Source organism: Nesoenas mayeri (assembly GCF_963082525.1).
Source record: "Nesoenas mayeri genome assembly, chromosome: 1".
NCBI classification, from domain to species: Eukaryota; Metazoa; Chordata; class Aves; order Columbiformes; family Columbidae; genus Nesoenas; species Nesoenas mayeri.
Genome location: NC_137541.1, coordinates 138,230,427 through 138,253,791, shown reverse-complemented (window position 1 = coordinate 138,253,791; position 23,365 = coordinate 138,230,427). Strand labels below are relative to the sequence as shown.

The 23,365-nt window shown below is 45.4% G+C and overlaps 1 protein-coding gene across 1 annotated transcript in view; it reads right to left on the bottom strand.

Moving 5' to 3' along the window:
• Positions 1-201: 201 nt before the first annotated feature.
• The window catches only part of ARHGAP31 (Rho GTPase activating protein 31), a gene marked incomplete at both ends in the record, with an annotated part of 56,412 nt that continues 33,248 nt past the window's right edge, over positions 202-23,365 (bottom strand). Inside the window, 11 exons of the mRNA XM_080360193.1 lie at positions 202-2,640; positions 3,548-3,861; positions 4,179-4,802; positions 5,467-5,526; positions 7,897-8,021; positions 9,788-9,986; positions 11,926-12,071; positions 13,835-13,942; positions 14,577-14,659; positions 19,287-19,431; positions 19,910-20,012. Of these exons, the coding sequence (XP_080216319.1) occupies positions 202-2,640; positions 3,548-3,861; positions 4,179-4,802; positions 5,467-5,526; positions 7,897-8,021; positions 9,788-9,986; positions 11,926-12,071; positions 13,835-13,942; positions 14,577-14,659; positions 19,287-19,431; positions 19,910-20,012 (4,346 nt within the window). The remainder of the gene's footprint in view (positions 2,641-3,547; positions 3,862-4,178; positions 4,803-5,466; positions 5,527-7,896; positions 8,022-9,787; positions 9,987-11,925; positions 12,072-13,834; positions 13,943-14,576; positions 14,660-19,286; positions 19,432-19,909; positions 20,013-23,365) is intronic.

The window sequence follows — 23,365 nt, the reverse complement described above, 5'->3', positions numbered from 1 at the left end:
GGACTAGGCAGGGGTGAGAAAGGGAAGAGAAAGCAAAACAAAAAGACTATGACCCTCCATAGCAAAATGCTTTGCAAGAAACCATGAAGGATTCAGGCCTATCTTGCACAAAATAGTTATAACAACAGCAAAATGGCAACAGAGTTGGTCTTCGACACTCCCATCCCATCCACCACGGAAAAGGAATATGAGAAGCAGTTGCTAGTCAATCTGCCTCCCACTTCGTCCATCCAGAATCACAGAGCGCCTCTGGGGCTGGTAAAAGCAGCTGGTAGAGGTCTCCAGTCTCTGGCCATTCTTGGGGATGGTCATTTTGTTCCGCAGCGTCACCCCCTCGGGCGTTGTCCGCGAAGTCTCAGACAGATCACCACAAATGGGGCTCAAAGAGGTGGTCTGAGTGGGGCTCCTAATGGGTGATAACAACACCCTGGAGTCTGCTGAAGAGGAGGGGTGGTCCATAATGGGGAAAGGGGGACTGAAGAGAATCAGACTCTGGGGCCTCCCGGGCCTAGATCTATAGGAAGGCTTGGAGAACCCCGATGGCCTCTCCATCTTTGAGGACTGTGGGTTATCTCCAGCTGTCTCCCCCTCAGAAGTGCGCTTTCGGCGCAGAACAGGGGCATCCGGAGCAGGATAATGACTGGACTGAGGTTGCTCCAGTGGAGAGCCAAGGCTGCTGTGCCAAGGACAGGCTGAGTCCTTCTGAGCTGGGTCACTGTTTTCTTTCTCTGCTTTGGCTTTTTTCTCTGTCAGCGGGCTCTTGGGGGCCTCCAAGTGACTCCATGCCCCCCTTTGAGTCTGCCTGGTGGCCTGCTTAGTTTCTGCTTCCTTCTTCTCAGCTGGTGGACCCGCATTCTGAGCCTGCAGGGGCTGGGGGATTTGGGTGTACTGAATCTTGGGGGGTATCACAGGCACCGCTCTTGCCTGGCACATCTTAATCATGAAGGAGGTCCTGACTGCCGACACACTGACAGGGGCAGAGTTACGGCGGCCAGTAGTGGCATGGGCCACTGCCAGGTAATCCAAGTCTAGATCCACATGGGCATTGAAATGAGACGCCCATGGGATGCCTTTACTGGCAGCAGGGCAAGCAGTCGGTAGGGATGGGACAGAATCGCTGCTTTTTACTTCCTTCTGCCCACACAGGAGGTTCTCGGGAGCAGAGGGTATGGACAGGCTCTCGAATGTGAAGAAATCTGGGGCTGGAAGGAGTGAATCCAAGTTGAGGGACGAAGGCCTGGTCTTCACTTTGCGAGGTGTGTCTTCACTTTTACTACTCAGTTGTGTCTCAGTGGCAGAGCATGATGCTTTGGTAATGGTCTCTCCTCCCAAGGCAGTGTCCTGAGACATGGATAACTCCTCCTTTGTGCTCTTCCCCTTTGAAGAGCTGCCTGGACTATTTTGGTATGGTAAAGACAGCTCAAGCTTTGAGTTCCAAGGGTTTTCTTTGCTCACATCCACTTTCTTTTCCTCTAGAAAAGGGATTCTAGAGGGTCCTTTTTCAGCTCGTGCTTGGTCCCTGCTGAGGGGGTATCTCAGGTCCTCAAGTTTTGAAGGTTCTTCTGGAGGATTTATGCCATTATCATCTTGCTTAGCATTGCCCAGACTAGAGGGAGAAATGGGTTGTGTTTTGGGCAGCTCACAAGTCACTGGCAGAATGTCACTGCATGGTTGCTGGTGGTCACTGGCATCTAAGAAAGAGAATGGGATAGTCCACAAACTCATTACTGTGTCTTTACTGTCCAGGGAGAGGCTGCGACTGAATCTTGGTCTAAGAGAAAGGCCTGTCTCTGCTCTCTGTCTCTGTGGCTGAAACTCCTCTATCATCTTCTCCTGTACGTCCTTAAAAGTAGGGGAGTGGAGTGGGCTTGTAACCCACTGGTGATCCTCCCATGGCTCCACGAGTTCTAAGCTCTGCACATTATCTGTCCAGGTATCCTCATCTTCCTGGTCACCAGCATCATGGGTTCTGCTAACAGCATTGCCCTCCTTCAGCTCCTGGATTCCAGCTCCACTCGGCACCTTGGAGGAGAATGTGTCCCTTTCATCAGCAGTCATTATCTCAGGCTTCCCTCTCTGAGTCTGGACTCTAGTAAGACCATCCTTTTCCTTCTGCAGCTGGAAAGTGCTGTCTTTTTCTCTCTCTAACTCTGGACATGCTCCTTTGGAAAATCCATCACTTGGGGCAACCTCATTAAATTCTGATTGACTATGAAGCTTCCAGTTCAGGGGAGGAGTGACACATTCACTCCTGCTGTCGACCACAGAGTGGTGGTTCTTCGAAGTGGCTGTGCCAGTCGGAAGAGTACCCAGTTTGGGTAGGACTGAAGCACAGCTCTGCTGTGCATCCACATCAGACTGGCAATTGTGGAGGCTGTCTTGTCGTTCCGTGCCAGTGGCACAAAATAAAGGCACCTGAGTTGTCATTTGTGGTGTTCTGCTTGCGGATTTCTGCTCAGACAGTGTTGGGCTCTGCCCTCTATCAGAGGAAGAAGTATCTGTTTGTACTGAAGAAGAGGATTCAGAAATTAGGCCCCTCTTGGGGAGCAAGAGCTCCTCTTCAGGTTCGATAATTTTCAGTTCCTGCTGTATCTCTGGCCACAGTGGTTCTAGAAGGGTATTTGTAGGGTCCTCTTGAGTCTGAAAAACATAAGAAATGCCATGATCTGACAACTCATAACTTAACAGTAAATACCCCCCCATTTTCCTCAAACAGCCCTCTTAGAACAGATAGGCTCCTGGATGAGCATGCTCATGAGTACAGAAACACAGACACTGCTACAAGTTCAAGGAAGGAAATAATTCTATAAACAAGTGAGTTTATGGAAGAGAAGATCCAAGGTGCAGCCAAAATGAGTCCTGGACAGATGTACTGAAAGAGTGAAGTGAATGAGTAGCTGGAATGTCTCAGCCTGTTTCTCAGCTCTTCCCATTCAGACTCACTTGGCCTCGCCAGAGGATCTGCATTCCCTAATTGCACATGAACTGGAATGAATAATCTGTTCAATGAGCTATGCCAACAGATCTTGAAATAGCTGTCCAGAGATGAGTATCGCTGTAAGAAACTTTGTGAAAAAGCTCTGCTAGAGATACAGAGGATATAAAACTAATAACTAAAAAAAATCTAAAAAATAATAAAAAAACCCCAACTGTGTAGAGAATGGAAGAAAAAAAAGGACTGCTCAGGCTGTCCAGGACAAATGGGACAGCAAAAATAGAAGGAGAATTCAGAGGCCATGGGTCAAAATGCTCAGACATCCGGACAGTCTCACATCTGGGGAGTCTCAGAGCAGACAGATTGCACTGACTGCAATCGTATAGTTGCAGGAAAAGAAGACCAAAAGGGGACAGTAGGTAGTCATGTAAAGGTAAATCACCATATGTTGATGTGGATAGAAATGAAATCAGCCTATGGTCAATTCTTGACCCTGCTTAGCCTAGGTCATAGACTGAGTTTTTGTGACTATGGACACACAATGAAATTTTAAACAACTAGTCACCACCATTACATTGTCCCCCATCTCTTTTCTCATGCCTTCTTTCTTACCACATCTCTTAAGCGTGATCCTTCTTCTGTCCTGGCTGTCTTGATCTCCTGTTGGCCACAGCTGCTTTCTGAGGAGATATCCTTCATCTTGAGCTGTACTTTCTCTGCCTTGTCTGTAAGGATTGGTCCTGTATGAACCTCTGAGGCTGGTGTTTGTTCCAAGGTGGGACTCTGCTCTGAGGACTGCTGGGGTCTGCTGATGCTGCTTGTGCAGCTACTTTGCGCACATAACGTCTCCTGATTTTCCACTGCTGGCTGTGGAGTTTCTAAGGACTCAGGTTTCCCGGCTGCCACCAGCTCCTCAGGGTGAGAGTCTGGATCAGAAACACAAATGAACAATGTAACTACTTATGACTGAAAATATGGTGCTGTTTCAATCCAAAGTCAACTAACAAAGCTAAAGAGCTCCCTCTGGGCGCAACAGGATGTTCCCAGGAGGCCACCCACCTCCCCAGCCTCATTACTGAAATGAGCGCCAACCTGACCTGCTACTGTCAACACCCACCCTCCTACAGCTTGGTCTCTTTCCTGCCACATGAGCAGCCTGGAGCAACCTCCATGCCAACGAGCTGCAGGGCACCTCCATTAGCCCAACAGAGGCTCCATGTCCCACTCCTTAACACACTTTTACCTCTGGGTGCTGCTGATGGTGGGGTGGGCCCTGGCTGTTTCTCCTTCCTCTCTGGTGCCTGCTCTGTCCTTGTGTGGGTCCCGGCTTCCAGGGCAGGGGGGCTTGTGCTCTCGGACACCAGGGAAGAGAGCTCCTCAAGGCTGGAGAGGGAAAGCTTCTCCTTGGCGGGCACACGGCAGGGAGTGCTGTTGGTGCTGATGACCGCTGATACCCGCAGGGGGACAGAGACAGCGAAAGGCTCTGAGATGTTCAGGGCTTTCCTCTGGTGACGAGGGGAGGCCTCCAAGGGGAAGAGGCTGCTTGGGAAGCCTGACTTGGCTGTTTCGGAGGTGTAGAACATGCGGCCGCCTTTGGAGGAAGTCTGCTCATTTTCAGCATCCTCTCCTGCCCGGAAGACCTTCAGCTGCTCGGGGGGTGACTTTGCCTGTGGTGTCCTGGGAGGACCTTTCTCTCCACCCAGCTCTGAGCTTCCTTTGGCCCCCATGGCAGATCCTTCCCGCTCCCACTCGTTCTCCTTGCTGAGGTCGTATGAGCTGCCTGTGCCTCCCGTCCGTATCTTCATCACAGGAACAAAAAAACCTCCAGTAGTCACTGCCCGTTTGAATCTGCTCTTCTCATCCTCCCCTAGACATGGGAAGACAGGAACAAGTTAGCGAGAAGCAAAGAAGTAGCAAACAACCTTCCTCTGTGAAGAGCCTGTATCAATCCCTTCAGGGATGAGTCCTGCCCTGGTGAACACCCACATTTCCCCAGGGAGATGGGGGCAGCAGGCACTGAAGACCTTCCAGGCTCCAGCCCTGGGACCTCTGTCAAGCTGGGCAGGTAGGGCTGGATAGGATTCCTTCCAGTGGAAATTACCTAAGACTTTTATTAGAGGCCCTTCTCAATCAGATGCAGCCAAGTCTGGGGCTAAAGTGCATTGCCCACAAAGATCACAGCTCTGGGCTTTGTCAGCTTATTGCAAACACTTTTCACTTATGAATGGGAATTTTGTGCCCAGAATAGCCAAAAATTAAATCAAAGCAATCCCACTGCTAATAAAGGTGCAGCTAGGCACAGTGGCAATTCTCAGGTACGTACAGCAACATAGAAGACACAGAAAAGGGTTAAAAGAACACATGCGCAAAGGTAGAGGCCTATGTCAGTAGCCATGGCATAAGCATACAAAGAAACACAACACTGAGATAGGTAAAGAAACAGGTCACTGCATCCATACAAATGCAGGGGAAAGCTGAAGATCCAGCGATGCAGTCCTTCACTCTTACAGTATAGGCTACTGATGTCTCACCTTCCACTGGCAGGGAACACAGTGAGTCCATGCTCTTCGCAGGCCGAATAGTTGCTTTTTCTGTGGAAAAGGAGGTTTCAGACCCTGTGGCTTTGCAGGTTTCAGCCATAAACACCAAATGCTACATATAGATGTGTGTGCCAGGCAGACATCAGAGTTATTTTCTATTTTCAAGCATTCCCCCTCTGTAACCACACCACAGGACTTATTACCCACAACACTTGTCCACACAGCTGGGCATCTGCTAGTGCTAACAACAGCTTTGCACCTGCCAGACATGTGGAGAGCTATACTTAACCCAGCCAGTCAACATCATCTATACTGTGAAGCAGTTAACCATCCCCAAAGCTGTTATGTGCCACTGCCCTCCCCAATCAAGTCACTCCATTGGTTGTGGAGACTTTTTAACTAAACTGACATAAATGCCTTCTCACCTCTCATTCCTGACAGCAAATGTTAGGTTATTTTCGTATTGCACTCCCAGGCTCTCTTACTGGCATGAGCACCCCCTGACTCCAGCAAGCACGCCAGGAAATTTGTGAGGGCAGTAGCAACCTATTTTCCTGGTCATCCCCTCTGGATGTGCTTGTCCAGAAACAAGCTGCCATTTGTCACCAGACACTCTACAGGTCTGTTCCTGAGAGGTTTTGGAAGTATGTAGCTGTTACAGCTCTGAAAAGAGGAGATGGGGGGAATGTAGCTGGCAAGAAAGACATGTTAGTCTCTGGCAGCCCAAAAAGGGCCAGTGCAGCTCTGGAAAATGTCTGGGAGCAAAGTCTGCTGTTCACAACATTGCGCAAAGTAGGTAAGGTGGGAAGTGAGCAGGGTTGTTGAACTTCATTTGTTTTCATAATTAAGGCTTCTGGGACTGACTTTCACATGAGCATAGGAGAAACTCCAGCTACTTTTTTGCATTTATATGGAGTCTTGGCTACCTTTTACATTCATATGGCATGATGTCTTGAGCACTGCCTCCTCTTTCACAGAGGAACAGAATTCAAGCTGTGGAGCTCGCCTTTTATGTGACTTGCAGACTTGTGTGCATGGACACAAACTGTGTTAAAGCATGTGCTGAGTTTCACCAGCAAGTTCATCTGTTTCCTCACATTAGGATGTAAGCAGAGAGCACACAAAAATATAACATGGCAGCTTCTCAAAAGCAGTACTTTAGTGCCTAAGCCTCTGCACACATCTGTGCATTTGTATGCCCTGCTGGTGAAAATGTACAGCCTCCTATCACTCAATGCTCCTATCACCGGGCTCCAGCCATTCCTGGGCATCCTTGGGCAAACTCTATCTTGGGACATAGTATTCCTTGTCAAAGTGAGAAGGTGATCCCATGATCAAAATAGGATGGAGAGCTATTCTGGGGTTTGCCATGTGCACCCTATGTGAGGCCATCTGTACATGCAAAACATGGGGGAAGGCAGAGGTCCAAAACAAGCTGGATCCAGCATTTGGCTTCACACTCACTTCTGATCCAAATACAGCCTCTCTTATATGTGGTGGTAGGTAATGTTGCCAACATTAACTGTTTTATTTTAAGTCTTGCAATGTTTAGTAGTGGTCTTCCAAACACTAGGTCTTGGAGTCATGAGATTATCTAAAAAAAATGTTCACCATCATCTTTTTAAAAAGTAAATTTATTGTTTTGGAAATGCTAAAAAAATCTAGGACATATGAACCCAAAACACTTCTTTATGAACTCAGGTAAAGAAAAAAAAAAAAAAAGGGTATATGCTTTCTTTTGAAAATTGTAGTTACTTTAATGTCAACTTCATGATATTTTGAATTTGAGTCATCATTTCTGAACACTGGAAATTGGCACTTCCATGTGATTTTCCAGGAAGCAGAGTCTTTAGGAAATTGCAGCTCAAGAAGGGCTAGACCTTGGGATTACAGCCAGAAGAAAAGACAACTTCTCGCTTGTAAATTCTGCAGAAGTAATAGCTTCCCTTAGAGTGCTGAGAGCCAGGAGCTGTAGGAACTCCTGGTGTCTTGTTTTTCACAAAGACGTTGAACACAGCTGGTTCTTTAACACCCTTTAGTGGAAGGACAGCCATTCACCCAATGTCATGGGTGAATGGACATTAGGAGCCAGAGGACGGCTGGGCTGGAAGACTAGACTAATCCAAAACTACACAGCATTTCCTAGTCTCCAAGCTTGACAGCTGAGCAGCGGGATGTTTGATATGTTTATGACATACCAAAATGGAATATTTACTGTAGATCTCTGGCATATCCTCCCAAACAGGTGCTTCTCGCCATCACGTGAAAATAAGATGTCCATGAAACCAGGCAACAGACATGACCCCATTAGACTATCTCAAGTCTGATGGTACTAGTGTCATGTGGATACAGGTTGCCCCATGCTATCAATATCACAGGAGAAGCTGCAGAGAGAAATACCTAACTGAAAAGTGTTCTTACCAGAAAGCTTCTGTGCCCTTACGAAGACACTCCCATTTCGACTCAGTTTAGACTTCGATTCTGAGCCAGAACGGCCCAAGTTAAATATCGACTTCCATTTCTTGGACTTGGTAGATAATTTTCTCCTGGAAGGAAAAAAGGCTCAGGACGTTACCAAACCCTAAAGACTTTTGCCTTTTTAATATCCCACCAAAGCCCCTGAGCTTTCTCTTCTCAACACTGTCCCGCTTTTCTTTCTCCTGTTTTAATTAATTCTAAGGCATGCAAGGCACAGTTGCACAACCAACTCTTGCTTTTCTGTAAGTGATATATCTATATTGCTGAATTAACCATGTCATAGATGGAAAGACACCTAAGCTGACTCTTTAGCCAGTTGGGTTTGGCATCATGATACAGCAACTGTGATTGACTGAGCTATCAATCATACTTGTCTCCAGAAAGGAGAAGTTTCTGAGGCTAGAACTATCTTGCAATACAGTAAAGAAAAATTGCCTTTTTAACAGGTTTTAATGACAGATAAATTTCAGAGAACCAAAAGAACTGGTACTATCACTTGGTGCAAGAAGCTATCCTTTAAACTCCACATGTCTTATAGTTTTTATGAATTTGTGAAAATAAGAGGATCCCTTAAGACAAACTAGCTATTAATGCTTCTCAGGCTAACAATTTAATCATAGGTGTTACATGATCATATGCAAGTATAATGTACTATCCAAAAAGGAGGAGGCTTAAGGGAATTTCTTGTAACTGTCGGAGGAAGGGGGACACCAGTTCTCTGTTTCTCTTTGGAAATCTCAGCTTTAAGCAGAAAGAAGCCACTACTCCTGAATCCAGGTTTTTCCTATGTGTATTACTGCAAGAAGCTCTGTTTCAGTTGATTCACCTACTCATTCTGATTCTTCCTTAAATGTCCCCTCTTCCGGAGTAAGAAACCTGTTATTTCCCTGTCTTACTCTCCATAATGGGTTTTCTACCCCCATAGTTCTGCTTTTCTTCCAGATCAGTATTCAGAAGAGCACAAATCAGTCCTACAAAGAGGATTCATATCTTGGGGATAGGACTGTTCTCTTCAAATGAGAAAGGAAAAGGCACTCTAGAGGGGCAATACACCCTTTTGCCTTAAGATGGTTATCTTCTTGGCAGTACTCTATTAGATGGGTCCTTTTTGCTTTAATATATCAAGTGCAAAGAAATATATTTGCTCTGCTGCCTTATGGGTCAGCAGATAAATGAGCCGTCTACTGCAGAGGCTATAATCTCTCAAACCAGGCAGTAGAGTGGCCATATATTAACAGATAGATAGACTAATAGATAAATACTTATGCTGGGCAACAGTGCCAACAGCTGCAGCAACTTGCCGAAATCAATCTCTTCTTTTGGCATAGGTATAAGTGGCACAGGTGCCACTATGTAAATATCTCTTCATGCTAGGAGTGAAAAATTGCCTTACTGTGCAGTTATCAGTGCAGAGGAATCTGAAGAACAATGAAGCTGGGCAGGTCAATGCCACCAGGTGTCCCGTGGACCAGCCACCAGCAGGTGTAACTCACAGGAGACCTGTGTCCAGACCTGCTCCACATTCAGCCCATGCTTAGCCAAATCCTTGGCTGACACAAGGATGTAAAGACAACTAATTCCTCCTGCAGGAGGTCCGTGAGGTTGTGCCATGATGGAGGGATGAGGACAAGTGAGAACTATGAACCCAGGAACTGCAAGGCTTCTCAGGAGCAGTTGTGCCTCTGTTGAGAAGGGCACAGAATTTTCTCTTGATGGTGCCTGTAGATTCACGCATGCAGGTGTAGGGATATCACGCTAGCAGAAGTCTCATTCCCAATCATACTGGGGAATCTGCACTTTTTTGTTTGCACTTTACATTCCTCTCGGCACTTACTTGCTGTCAGGTAGGTCAACAACTGTGTGGAAGAGGGACCCAGTAACAGGGACAATTTCAGGCAAGCTGTTCTCTCTCCTCTCCTTCCGAGCAGGGTGGGAGGCAGACAGACTCCGTGCCTGTGCTTCTTCCAGGCTCACCAGTTTCATTGGCAGGGAGGCTGAGGGGAGGGTCAGGCTTTTCAGAACCGATACACTCTCTGAAAAGCAAGAAAATACATTCCAGCCTGGGGTGAGGAGAGACGAGAGCAAGAGCTTCATGTCTTTATTTGATTGGAACATCTCCTGCGGAGGGTGGAAAGGAGTGGCACGTGCAGGGAGAGAGACTTTTTGTCAGATACATCTTCCATCTCCCCAGCAACCTTATCCCTCTGAGTGCACTCCCAGCAGGGGCCATGCTCACCAGCCAAAGGCTGTGTTGCAGAGATTTGCTGCCTCTGCTGTAGATAGATGCTTTGGTGTGAAAGAGGAGTCTCTGAAAAACACCAGGATTCACACGTTCTCCTTTCTCCTCTCTCCTTCTCTCCCTCCCCAGATTTTGGAGAGTCCCTGATCCAAATCTGGTACCTAATTCTTTCTCTCACTTTCACATCTTTCTCCTTGTCTTGTTCCAGGAAGGGGACTGTTATAAAAACCAGCATTTCTTTACTTTCCTATTGTATTTCAGGGCTATGGAAGCAGTGTGACCAATAGCCCCGGGAACACAAGGTCTCTGTTTACATGAGCAGTGGCAAAGCCAGCTTCCCACATGTCACCCCAATAATAACCCTGTCCTAAACAGACCACCTCAAGGTGCATGAAGGAAGCACAGGCTCTGGATTCCCTTCAGTACTTAGCTCTACTGCTGAAGCAGGGTGCAAGCTACTGCCTGTGCAGAGAGGCTGGGTGAAGGGGCAAGAAATCAACTGAGACCATCAGCATGTTCCTCTCTTGACTCCATAAGGCTGTTTTAAGCCAGCAGTGTTCATCACTTACAGAAGTTGGACCAGTTTTGGGCCAGTGACCTGCAGTAGAACCAGACCCTTGGGATTTACTAGCCAATGTTTCACTACAATGCTTAAGGCAGTAGGGGAGCAGTTCCCACTCCATGTCTTCCTCCATGCCCAGGGAAGTGATTGAGTCACGATCCCTGGGGATGTTTTAAAGATGTATGGATGAGGTTCCTAGGCAGATGGTTTTGAGGTGGACTTGACAGAGCTAGGTTAACAGTTGGAATCCATCTTAAAGGTCTTTTCCAACCAAAATGATTCTATGATTCTGCCAGGCAATAAGTAAGGGCATAAGCATGGCACTTGCACCAGCAGAGCAGGGGTGTTACAGGTTGAGCAGGGCACCACACTGGAAATGCAGGTTCCAGGGACAGACTAACAGAGAGTCCTATGTGTTACAGGAAAGGTGAACAGGATGAGCTGGCACAGGGCTGAAAAGCAGAAAGCTGGTTACTCTCTCACTTTTGAAGGTATCACAAGTCTTCCTGGTGTGTAAAAAAGAAAGAAGATTATTTCTGAAATTATGTGAGGTCACTATGGATCCAAGTCCTATTATTTCCCACACTTAAAAGTGTTTTGACAACAAACCCATCACTAAGTAACAAAACCAGCATCCCTGAAAACTGTTGAAGTCCCAGGAAAATAAATCTCCTTTACAAAATATCCTGAGGCATAAGACATAAGATTTTAGAACACAAGCTTAAGTTTTATCTTCAGAGTGTGGCCTCTGACTTGAGTGGATATGGTGGCTGCAGGGGAGGTATCATCAGTGTGAGGAATTATCTCTGGGGCATCCTGAGAGAAGAATTGAGACTGTGGCTGATGATCTTCGAGAGAAAGCTTAGACCGGGATTGAGAAGCAATCAGGTGGTCTTCCTTTTGTGGAAAGGGTTAAGCCAGGTGGGATCATGCAAAAGATGAGCCATAGGGCACTCTGGGAGCACACTGAAGGATGCTACTTTTCAAGAAGAAAATGCTGGAGATAGGGATGAAGAGAAGAAGAATAATGAAGGATTAGGCTCAAGGTGTTTTTGAAGGAGTCTGTGAGGATGGTAAGGGCTGACGTCCTTGAAATATTAGTTGAAGGGCATACAGTTAGAGCTGGAGTACATGACAAGTGACAGATGGAGTGACTTGGGGAGGTTGTTACCAATGTTCTCTGCAGAGCTGGCTTTTCTGTTGTTGTTGAAGATCTGATCCACGTGATTCAGGATGAACTCGATCACCAGCTGCTGCACTCGCACCTCCAGGAAAGCTGCATCCCCATTGCAGCCAACTGCCTCAATCTCCTTTGACCTGTATGAGGGAAGAAACAGACTAGTACCCAGTATTGCCACACACAGCCCTTGGGAAGGAAAGACAAGCTTTCTTCCTGCAAGCCTTGAAACAGGGATGTTTTCCCCACTCTTGCTGTACCTCTTGCTCTCTTTCCCTCACAAGTTCTCATTCTCTCTCTGCCTTTTCAGTCTTTCTAAAATTATTTTCCCTGTTTTCTCTGCCACCTCTGTTATTTTCTTTCTTGCCCGTGTTATTTTCCCTACTTAGCCTTTATGTTCTTCAGCAGTACACAAAACTGTGACTCTCAAACTCCATTCTTCTCCCTATTTGCTGCTCTTTTAGCGATTTCAAAGTTTGGCCTGAAAGACAACACAGGAGCCTTCAAATACTGCTTCCAGATCCTTACTCAATGCTTCAGTCATCTGTCAGTGAAATCCCTTAGAACCCTGCACAGGTCTTCCTTGAGCCAATTTTTTCAACACTTTACTGTGTGCCCCAGTAGTATCTTCTCTACCCGGCTACACTCCCCCACATTCTCACTCTTGCTCTCAGCAAAGAAACATTCCTTATCTTGACATGCCAAAGTGTTGCTGAAGAAATTATCTCTGGGCAATGGATCCTTTGTAAAGTTAAAGACTGGTATGTTAGATAATAGCTTGGGGCATTGCCAAGAGGATAACCCTGTAAAGAGAGTGCAGTTGAATTGCTTGCTCCATTCTTTTCCTCCCTGGGTCTTGTACTTACAAAAGATTGCAAAAGGAAACAGACTTCAGTTTTTTTTGACAAGGACAGATGCTAGAATGAAAATGTTTCAGTAGTAAATGTCCACTTTGTGATATTCAATAGAAGAAACATTTGGTTCACTTTCAGAACCTGCTCTGCCTATTTTGTGGTTTAAAAGGGTGAGATTACTCTTTAGGGGATGTTTTTCAGGCGTGTACCACTCTGGCCAATGTCCCTCCCTCCTGTCCTCTACCAGCCCACAGTTCCCCCCACCATATCTGCAGTCACTCCTCTCCTGCCCAGCTGCAGTCCTAGACTCTCACTACATAGTTCCTTCTTCTCAGTACATTGTTATGGAATGGACAGGGAAGGGAATTTCAACAAGATGTAAAATAGTTAATTTTTTTTCTCATTATATTTTTACTTGTTCTGCTTAGCTCTACAACATATCAGCCAAACCTCTGCTTGCATCTTATCCAGGCCTCTTCCCAGCAGAGTGCCAGGCACAGTAAACATAACAAACTAGCTGGTGGTCTTGGGATCTCTCACTGTTTGCCATCCTAAACCCACCAAGCTCATCTCACTTTTGCTCAAGCAGATCTGGGCACAGGCTTGTAGTATTATTGCCCTGTTGCCCTCCCATCCAAGCCTTTCTGTCTCTCACCATCCCACTGCAGAAGCACTGGCACTGTCAGAAATGTCATTTCCGTACCACAGTGATGAGCTAACTCCTCATTTTTAAATAAATATGCTCAAATTGCAAATAACAGCTTTTTTGCTTTTCTTTCTTCTTTTTTTTTTTTTTTTTTTTTTTTTTTTTTAATAAGAAACACACAAAACCACAGGTTTCCTTGGATGCTGGCAGTTAAACCTCAGATGATTCAACCTGGTTTTTTTCTTCTTTTAAAAGCTATTTGCTCTCCTCCACTGTTCTGTTTCATTGTTCTGCTTTTCCCTGTCATTTCATTTCCCTCAGGCAATGGGTCTCCAGGCTCAGGTGCTGGCACTTCCCTTGGAGCCTGGCATGGTGCTCTGGATGAGAGAACTCTCTACTATACCTGAGGAGATTGGGAGCCCACACCAAGGCCAGGTTTCTGGTGTGCATGTTGGTCATGTTGCTGAAGGAGGCCAGATGAGTCAAGTGCTTGATCAGGTATTCCAGTGTTCTGCAGTGGTTTCACATGAAGAAAGAAAAATGTGTCAATTGACTGATGCTTGCCCACTGGGACAGTAAGGCTCAGACCTAGCTGTGGCCCCCGAGATGTCCCCTCCTCAAGGAAGGCAATGTCTGCAATGGCACAACAGGCCCTGTAAGACAGAGGATTTACAGCACCATCATTTATACAGGGTGGCAGTGAACACCTGAACAACTCTGCTCTGGGGTGGCCAAGGATGGGGCATGAACCAAACAATGCTTAATGTGATGGGTGCAAGGAAGACAGCAGATGGATGGGAGAAGGAGTGGGATGCTGCAAAGGCTGAGGGCTTAGCTCTTGCTCAAGCACCTCCAGCAGATCATCTTCCCCTCCCCACATGCAGGACACTGGCCAAGGGTACCACGGGGTTCATACCCGGGGAAGAAGGATGATAAATGGTGGCATGGAGAGCTTGTTCAATCTCTAACAAGAATTTGTTCAGTGATATTTAAATGCCAGATCAATTGTTGTCAGACTGGGAAATGGTGAGTCAGCTTTTGGGTATTGACTCCTGGAAATGAACTCCAGCACTGTTTCAGGCAGTATTCCCTGATAGTGAGGGTCACTGAACTGTTCCTCAGCACCTTGGTGGACATGATCTCACCTGTAATGTGATGGTGGGAGCTCCTGGATGACATTTTGAATTCGTGCCAACTGCTCGTCCTCAGGGAAGCGAGATACTGCTTCCTGTGGAGATACAAGGAAACAGTCTGCCCTGGCAATGGGCTCAGGGGAAAAGGAAGAAGGATAAGGAGGGTCACAGGAGACAGCCTGTCTCAGAGGGAATGCTCTCTTGTTACCTTACACAGCTATTGGTAGAAGTTGTTGCTTTGTGTTCCCAGCACAGCAGAAACTTGCTGTGCTGTAATTTCTTGTCTCAGTGCATCCTTCCTACATGCTGAGATATGGTGGTCACTGTTTTGGGGGCAGGGGCATTTAAGGACTGAGACATTCAATTAGGAGCTATGTTTCTTTTTCTTTTTTTTTTTTTTTTTCCTGTTATTTTTCCCTTTTTTAACTTGGCCAGTGACAGGTGAAATAGAAAGAGAGGGAAAGAAAGAAGTGAAAATAATGGAAAAATGAAAAATAGCGATCCCCCTCAACAAAAAGTTAAAAATAAATCAGGCCTTTCAAACCATGTGTTATGAAAATGGCTTGGATATACATGTTACACATTCTTCAAAATAAGCAATATTTGGCTCTCATATGAAGATAGCTATAGGGATTGTTTCTGTGAGTTTGCATCTTTTATGATGGGAGAAGCTTTAGCAAAACCACTGTCTGGATAGATTAATAAATCCTTATACTCAGGGTTAGACTAAGTTAGACAGAATCAAGGTTATACATCTTGGTCTTGAACAAGCCTCTATGGACCAAGAGCTTAGAGAGCTACGATAAGTTTTGTCTGCATTCCTAGGAGCTTACTGCATTGGTATTCATCTGTTCAGCTATTCCTCTTCAATATTTGTATTGAGAGAGGACAAACCACCAGCAAATTCAAACAATGCATGTCTGTCTGGGAACCTCCTGCCTACCCTGCTGCCACTGGAGTTTGGAGTGAGTTCAAAGAAAGATGCTGGGACCCACGCTGCCAGCAGAAGCTTTGCCTACAGACAGACGTCAGCACTGCTAGGAAAGGAAAGGAAGGAAATAACCCGTCCCAAACCACCCGTCGCTTAAGCATTATGAACCTGAAATTACCAGCCACAACTAGAGAAGCATCTTCTTGTAGCAGTCACTACAACATCCACACTGATGACACCGCCATCTCTTTTCTGGTCACTGTCCTTTTCCCAGCAGACCACTTCTCATGTGCAACCACCAGCAAACCAAACTTTGCCAGTTTCAGGGCCAGAGATGTATATGAATCATGTTTTATTCCCTAACACTGGGAATTGAGATCTATGCTCTCTGGTTTCAACTTCTCACTGATGTGAGGGCAAAGAAAAACAAGTGAGCTCACTAGTTTGGTCTACATGAGATGTGGATGCACTTGTTTTGCCCAAATTAAAGCCTACTACCATCAGCCCAGAAATCCTAAGTATAAGAACTCTTGTGATCGTTACATGAGGTTTCCAGTTGAATGACCTTGTCCAAGGATGGAGATGGAGAGAAACATAAACTTTAACTGGTGCATCTAAAACAATGGGTTTCAACCAGATTGTACACAGAATTTTCTCCTCCAGTACTGATTTTCATTCCCATACTTAACTTAGAGGTCTCAAAGACCTAATGCTTAGACAGCAAGTGAATACCAGCTTCTCTGAGGTCATGACCCATTCAAACCTCTGAGCCACACTTCTGACCCATACATGTTGTGCCTTGGAAATCTAAGGGCCCAGGCAAAACCTAGGACTACAGCAGCAGAATACAGAAATCAAGGAAGAACTAATAACTCAATTTATTACATGTCTGTTAATCTCGTTACAAATTTATGCCATTTAGGATTTTTTCACTCCACTGGTGATTCCGGGAGTGAACAATTCATAAGCACCAGTTAACAAGTGGAACAGAGTCCAGAGAAGGTAGGCTTGGCCTCCTACGGCTCATTTGCTCTGAGGGCGTGTTCAGTCCTTCTGTGCCCAGTTTAGAACAAGCTAAGCAGCGTCAATTTATCTGTCCTGTGAAACAAGGATCTGTCATTAGAATACAAGATGGCAAGGTGGAGAGCGTGAGAGGGCATCATTTGTCAAAAGTTGATAGCCAGTGAGGTCATGACTGGGATGTTACATCTATGAACTTGACATAATGATGAGCAAAAGGCCAACCGCTCCCTAGTAATTAAGAATTTGACTTTCCTTAGCCACAAATGTCTGAATCACTCTGGTGACTCAAAGTGGAGCCTATCCCATCTCAGAGACAGCTCCGACTGAGTCAGGCTGGGATTAGCATGCATCCTTTACTCCTACCAGCACTCTTCTGCTGAGGCACAGCTGCCACTGTTCCCTGTTCCGACACCCCACGCATACACATGCTCCTAATGGGTTTTCTGCTCCTTGGGGAACTGGTCTTTTCTCTTTCTTTCCTCCTGGTATCTGACTGTGCTTCCTGTCAGCTGGGTTACCCATTATAAATCCCGACTGAGTAGACTTAGGTGAATAAAGGATTTTGTGGCTGAGGACCAACTAAAAAGCTGGAGATTAAAAAAAAAACCCTTTTTAGGTCAATCCAAAGTGATAACATTTTGGGGAGCTGGCACAAGATTTTAAAAACAATTCTTCAAGGCTGACCAAAGCATCAAAGCATCGTACTGGACCATAAGTGAAAGAAATTATCATTTAAATTTGGAGGTGTTTAACCCTTTTCTGAAAGGCATTTTATTAAAAGTTAGATATGTTGATTTAATGTTGAAACATTTCCTTTAGAAAGTATTTGTAAAAGAAACATTTAGACAGTTACACAAATGTTTTCCCTTTTGTTTTTGAATAAAACTATTTACTGAATATATCTAATGAAAATCTGCAAGTCATCATTCCAAAAGTGCACTTTTCAGCAAACATTGTTTCCTAAAAAAAGTTTCCATCTAAATCTTCATGTTTCCTTCAGAGCATTTTTCTTTCATAAATCAGTGGTGATAGCCAAAAAGACACCAGCCAAATATCTTCAACAAGAATGAGAATCATCAGTTACTGTGAATAGTTGAATAACACCCTGTATTTTTAAGATCCTATTCATCCTGACTGTGTCTATTTTAGAGATCTTACCCTATATCCTCAGGATCCCCATATCCTGTGGATACAGGCCAGTTTTTCAAATCTGCTCAGAATTTTGACTGAAGTTTTTACTATACATCACCTTGAAACACAGACCAATCTTACTTAAAATTTGGCATCGCAACAGCAAGTCATCTAACACTGTTGCATGTCTGTCAGTCAGCAAAGCGAGCCAGTGGTCCCCAGCTCGGCTGTAGCCCCTCACAGCTACCAGACTTCCTCTACCAGGTTGCTACTTGGCTGGTCCCATCTGGATTTGCCCTACAGCAAGCTCTCCTGCACAGATGTGCCTGTCTTCTCCTTCAGCAGGCAACAGAAAGTCGTCTTCTTGTGTGCACCCCGTGGGTGCCCCTCAGTGCTTCCTGTGCCATAGCAACACGACTTGTAAGAAACACGACTTCAGAATAAAGGCAATGCAGATGGCAATACCTGCAGCTAAGGTTGCTTGTCGCCTCCCATTTCATTCGGACATGATTTTGCAAAACTACTTCTCTGCAACATCTGACATTTTTGGCGATGTCTGTCCCCTCCACCTCCCAGCAAATAGGAAAGAGCAGGATGACAGAAACTCTTAACAAAGGACGGATGTTTCTAGCACTGAAAAAACGTTTCCCATCCCCCCATCCCAGTTGTTTTAAGAAGCTGATGAATTCTTTTAGCTGAAAATTCACACCTCTGGCACATAAAATTTCAGCCTGAATGACTGAATTTAAATTTCTTTGTGTCATAAACAACTGAAAGTGGATTTAGAGTGGTAAGAGGCAGGCAACCTCAAGAAGTGTAGCTTGCTGTGCCACCTTTTAATAAAATATTATCTGTCATCAAAATTAGCCAGCTCTCTTAAAAATTCAGGCTTTGTGGTCTTATTTTTCTGCTCTCCCACAGTCTGCTCCTAGGCTCCAGCTGTATCCATGTATAATCTATGGTTGTTTTGCAGAATCAAGCGACTACTCTTTGAATTACAATCTCTTTAAACAAGGTTAGAGATTTCTGCTTGGCCAGCTGCCACTTTCCTCTGCTATTTGTATTGATGGCATGAGGATGATGAGCCTGATATGCCATAGCTGGCATAACCTGTGTCATTATTTGCATTCTGACAAACCGTATGAAAAATGCTACAGGTGCAGAAAAGTTGGTGCTTTACACATGGGCTGAGCAATCAGTTTGTGCAGGTGTCAGGGACTGCCGAAGAGATAGAGAGGAGGAAACTGCAGCCTTGTGATTATGATCGCAAGCCCCAGGTGATCCAGAAGGCTCTCAGTGATGGACGGTAATGAGAAAAAGAAAGAGAATTAGTAATTCTGGGAGGAGGTACACAGTGGGGAGAAAGAGTAACAGCAAAGAAGCAATGTGGTGTAAAAATGAGCAAGATGAAGGGCAGGAAACAGCAGAGAGGCTGAGGAAAACAATATGAAATGGGGGAAAGAAACAAGGACAGGGAGAGCCAGCGCAAGACAAGAAGGGAAGAGCACTGAGAAGTGTTTATACAGAGAGATGCACCAGAAGACAGCATATTGGACCAAATCCCAAACAGCTGTCATGGAGGATCCTGCAGCACATCCACACTGCTGGAGAGGAATGAGCAAAGCAAAGTGTCTCACCGTGAATTTCTTGTAGAGCTCATAAGTGAGGAGAGGGTTGGGCAGCTCCCTGAAGTACAGCTTGCAGAGTGACCCCACGCAGTGGATGTCCTGGAGGTAAACTTCCCTCGTCAAATCCGGGCATTGGTCAGAAACAAACTCTTGTCTGGAACAATATGGACACATAACAACGTAGACGAATAAGATTTATGTCCAGGTAGAAGAAAAGACAAACTGGAAAGCAGAGATGTTTCTGCAGCCTGGCTCAGACTGTCTCCTGGGATCAGGCCTCCAGGTTTCAACTAGACCCTGGTTCTCCTAACATAATCCCATGAGTGGACTCCAAAATGAAATAAAGAGATTGCTTTGTCTTGAAGTGAGATAACTCAGCATCTGTGCTGAGACCCTCCAGGCCTTTGCCATTAATAAATGCAGAGGGAGAATTTTTTTTTCTTTGTCATGGACTAACCCTTGAAATGTTGTATTTCCCTGTTACCAGCTTCAGAGACAGTTCATCTTCTGCACCAGCATAGAGCTCTGTTGGCCTCAGTCTATGCCTGAGGGACTAACAGCAAAACATAACAGCAAAAAGGTAGCAAGAAATGTGACCAAATCCCTCTGGTACTCAGACAGATTGCCCTTACCTCAGCTTTTGTATGTTGGATGTCACTCCTGAGAGGCGGTAGATCCCATCCACAATGCCATGAGTCTCAATGAACTCTGCACAGCTCTTCAGCACGTAGGGGACTAAGAGAGGAAAGCAAGGCAAGATACCCAATGAATACACACCAAGAACTTCCACAAATCCCCACAGAGGAGCCAGTTTCATGAAACAACAGCAAAGGCTCTCTGCAGATGCAGGCAAGGGTACATTAACGAGAGAAATACACGGCAAAACAAAAATAAACCCCATAATGTGGTTGAAGTGAACTTGCAAAATGAGGTTATGCTATGGCTGTGCCATGCCACACTCATTGACATACAACAATGACTGACCCTGAAGTCACAGAAACATTGTGGGAAGAAAGGTAGGGTTTTCCTCTCTCCCTTTTTCTTTTCTTTTCAGGAAAAAAAATTCCATTTCATTCTAATTGAAAGCATGAGGTATAGCATGACGTCCTGAGAACCTCCCCCCTCCACAGGATAGAGTTCTAGCCCCACTGAATCATGCCAAAAGGCCTAATTGGCTTGGATAAAAATCAGAGGAGCATTCACACTTCCATATAAGCCTACATACCCACAGTTTAGTGCTCATAAACTCCCGCAAAGAGGGTATAAAGTTCATATATTGACTAGATCTGCACACTGACAAAATCTGACATTGGCTTCAAAAGAACTCCATCAGCATAACCAGCCAAAGGCTCAACCAGCCTTAAAGCTGAGAGGAGCCCGAGGCACAACATTTACATCCAGACCTGGACCCAAAGTATATGTTTATTTTTTCCCCATTGTATAGATATAGGAAACACTCATCCTCTTTGCCAGACTAAGGCTTCCTTTGCCCAGAACTATAACAACCCTAGCTATAACAATAACAGTAAGAGAGTCCTTCCTTATTAGGTGCTAGAAACTACCGTGTATTTAACGCAACGCTTCACACAGCCATAAGCACAAAAGTCAGTAAATGCAGAAGTTCCCTGCTGTAATGCTGATTCTGCTGCACTGTGCATTCAGAAAGCTGTAGGAAAGAAAATGGACCAAGCCATACATTTGACTGGAAAACCAGGCATAGGATCTTTGCACCATCACACAGATAATGCCTCTGGCTGGACCTCCCCTGGGTTCTTCTGCTTGAGGTTCAATACCACAATGATATGTTAACATGTGCTTCATCAGGTGACATCCAAAGACAGCACTCCAAGGACAGCCTGAACAAAAACCAGCTGGGGCCTTATTGTATTTCTCATGGGTGTCACTGAGGCCAGACCCAGCTCATGGGTGGTGGACTTGCACCTACAAAGCGGCCCAGGGCACAGGCTGTGGTGAGGAGGGCTTCCAAACTGGTGCCCTCCTCAGTGACACACTATTAGTGAGCCCAGTTGGTCAGGCAAGTGCTAACATTCTGCTTCCCAACTATTACTGAGGGAGGTAAAGAGCACCTTCTTGTGCATCCCTTCTCTTCTCTTCTGGCCAACCCAAATGCAGGAATACATGAAGTGCCAGTGATTACTTGGAAGCCTGAATGAGCCAAACAGACTAATTCTCCTCAGTTAAAGAACACCCTCCAAAACAACAGGGAAAATCTGACTTTATGGGTTTTTTTGAGCAGGGACTCGTAATGCAGATACATTAGTCATGCTGTGTCACACTCAAAGCCCTTGGGATGATTTTTATGACCTCTCCATGCTACCTGGAAAAAGAAGAATTAATCAAACAGAAAACCTATTTGATCAGGACAGACATACGACAAAGTTTGTTTAAAAATCAAACAGTCTGCCTTATAGACAAACCTCACATGATGGTGCCTAACTGCCACAAAAATAGGGTCCATGCCCACAGCACCCTTTATTAGATCCTTTTTAAAATCTTGGGTTTAAGAATAGGCTCACCAATCAAAAATGCATTTACTGATGCTTGCTGTGGCTAATTTGACCTCTTGAAAGTAAAACCTGTTAAATCACACTGGTTTTTTGCTGAGTTTTAAGTTTCCTTGGGATAAATTAGGTCAAAAGGCCTCAGGCAGGTAAACAAACCTCTTATAAGCCAGAGAAAGGTAGATCCATCTGTTGAGGGCTGGTAAGCAAAAAGAGGGTCCTCAGGGCAATAAGCTGTAGCAAATGTACACAATTCAACCCATTTTCAAAAGCAGGTGAAGACTCCAGAGTAGAAGCAACCTACAGACTGCAGACAAACAATGTGAACCAAGCTCTGACAGCATCTCTTACTCCAGCACTGCAGTCTTCCCTGATTTTCCAGCCCTGGGCTTCTCACATATCTCTGACAGTGTCCTTCACTTATCATGTTCATCATTTCCTTCCATACCACATCTTTGGCTCTTATGAAGAGAAACAGTCAGTTATGCCAACATGTCTTGTGGTTTTGTCATGTCAAAAAAAAAATCCCATATAGGACATATTTCACTTGCAACCAAAAATTACAGACTTTGACCTCAGATCCCTGGAGGTGGAGGGACTACATCAGCTTTCTGCAAATCAAGCCCCTAAATGGAGCACTTTTATGAAGCTGGAGCACAATAAATGTTTTCTTTGAGTGGAACCTGCAGCTCTGAAATTCCTAAGCAGCTCTGATCTCCTACAAAGCTGAGTCTTTCAGGCACTCAGGGGAGGTGAGGTTAGAGAGGCCAGGATTACCTCCCTCCTACTTCCAGGCATTTCTGAGGTGGTTTGATTATTTCAGATGTGGGTTCTGATGAGCCAAAATAAAGGCTTTGATCAACCCTGAATGTTAAGAGGTACAGACCTAACCTGTGCTTTACAACAGGACTCTATCAGCATTACAGGGCACACGTAAATCACAGAACTGGATCTCTCACGGAGGAAGATGGAACGTGGATGGGGATTTGTAGAAGGGGCTGTGTGTATGCGTGCAGACACAAAAAAGGGGGGGACGAGGGGTGTCCAATCTTGACACTTCTATAATTAAAACTGTGCTGGAGGCTTAGAAGTTGGAAGAGGCAGCTGGTGTCACACAGACCCTGCTTGTTCTGCCGGACAGCCAAACTGTCCTCATTTAAAACTACAATAGAAACCAGATGGAGGAGGAGAGGAGAAGAGAGCATGGAGCAAGGGCATCAGTCAGAAGGGAAATTGAGTTATAAACACACTGCATACAAAAGACAGTACTTCTCTTCCCCTAGACAAAAATAAACCAGAAGGGCAGTCGTAGTAACTCGTTCCACTCTCACTGGATATCACCTCTGAGCTCAGTGTACACAGACATTCACCTTCAACAGGGTCTTTTCCATGACCGCAGCTCATGCCACCTCCCTTACATATGTGTGCTACTCCTGGTAGCTCAGGTATCCCACTTCCCTCTCCTTCCAGTTCCTCTGGCTTCCAGAGCCAGTGATGGGTGCTGAGCATCTCACCTCCCAACCTTGCTGTGACGGGAGAGGTCCCTCTCTTCTTCTGTCCCTTCCC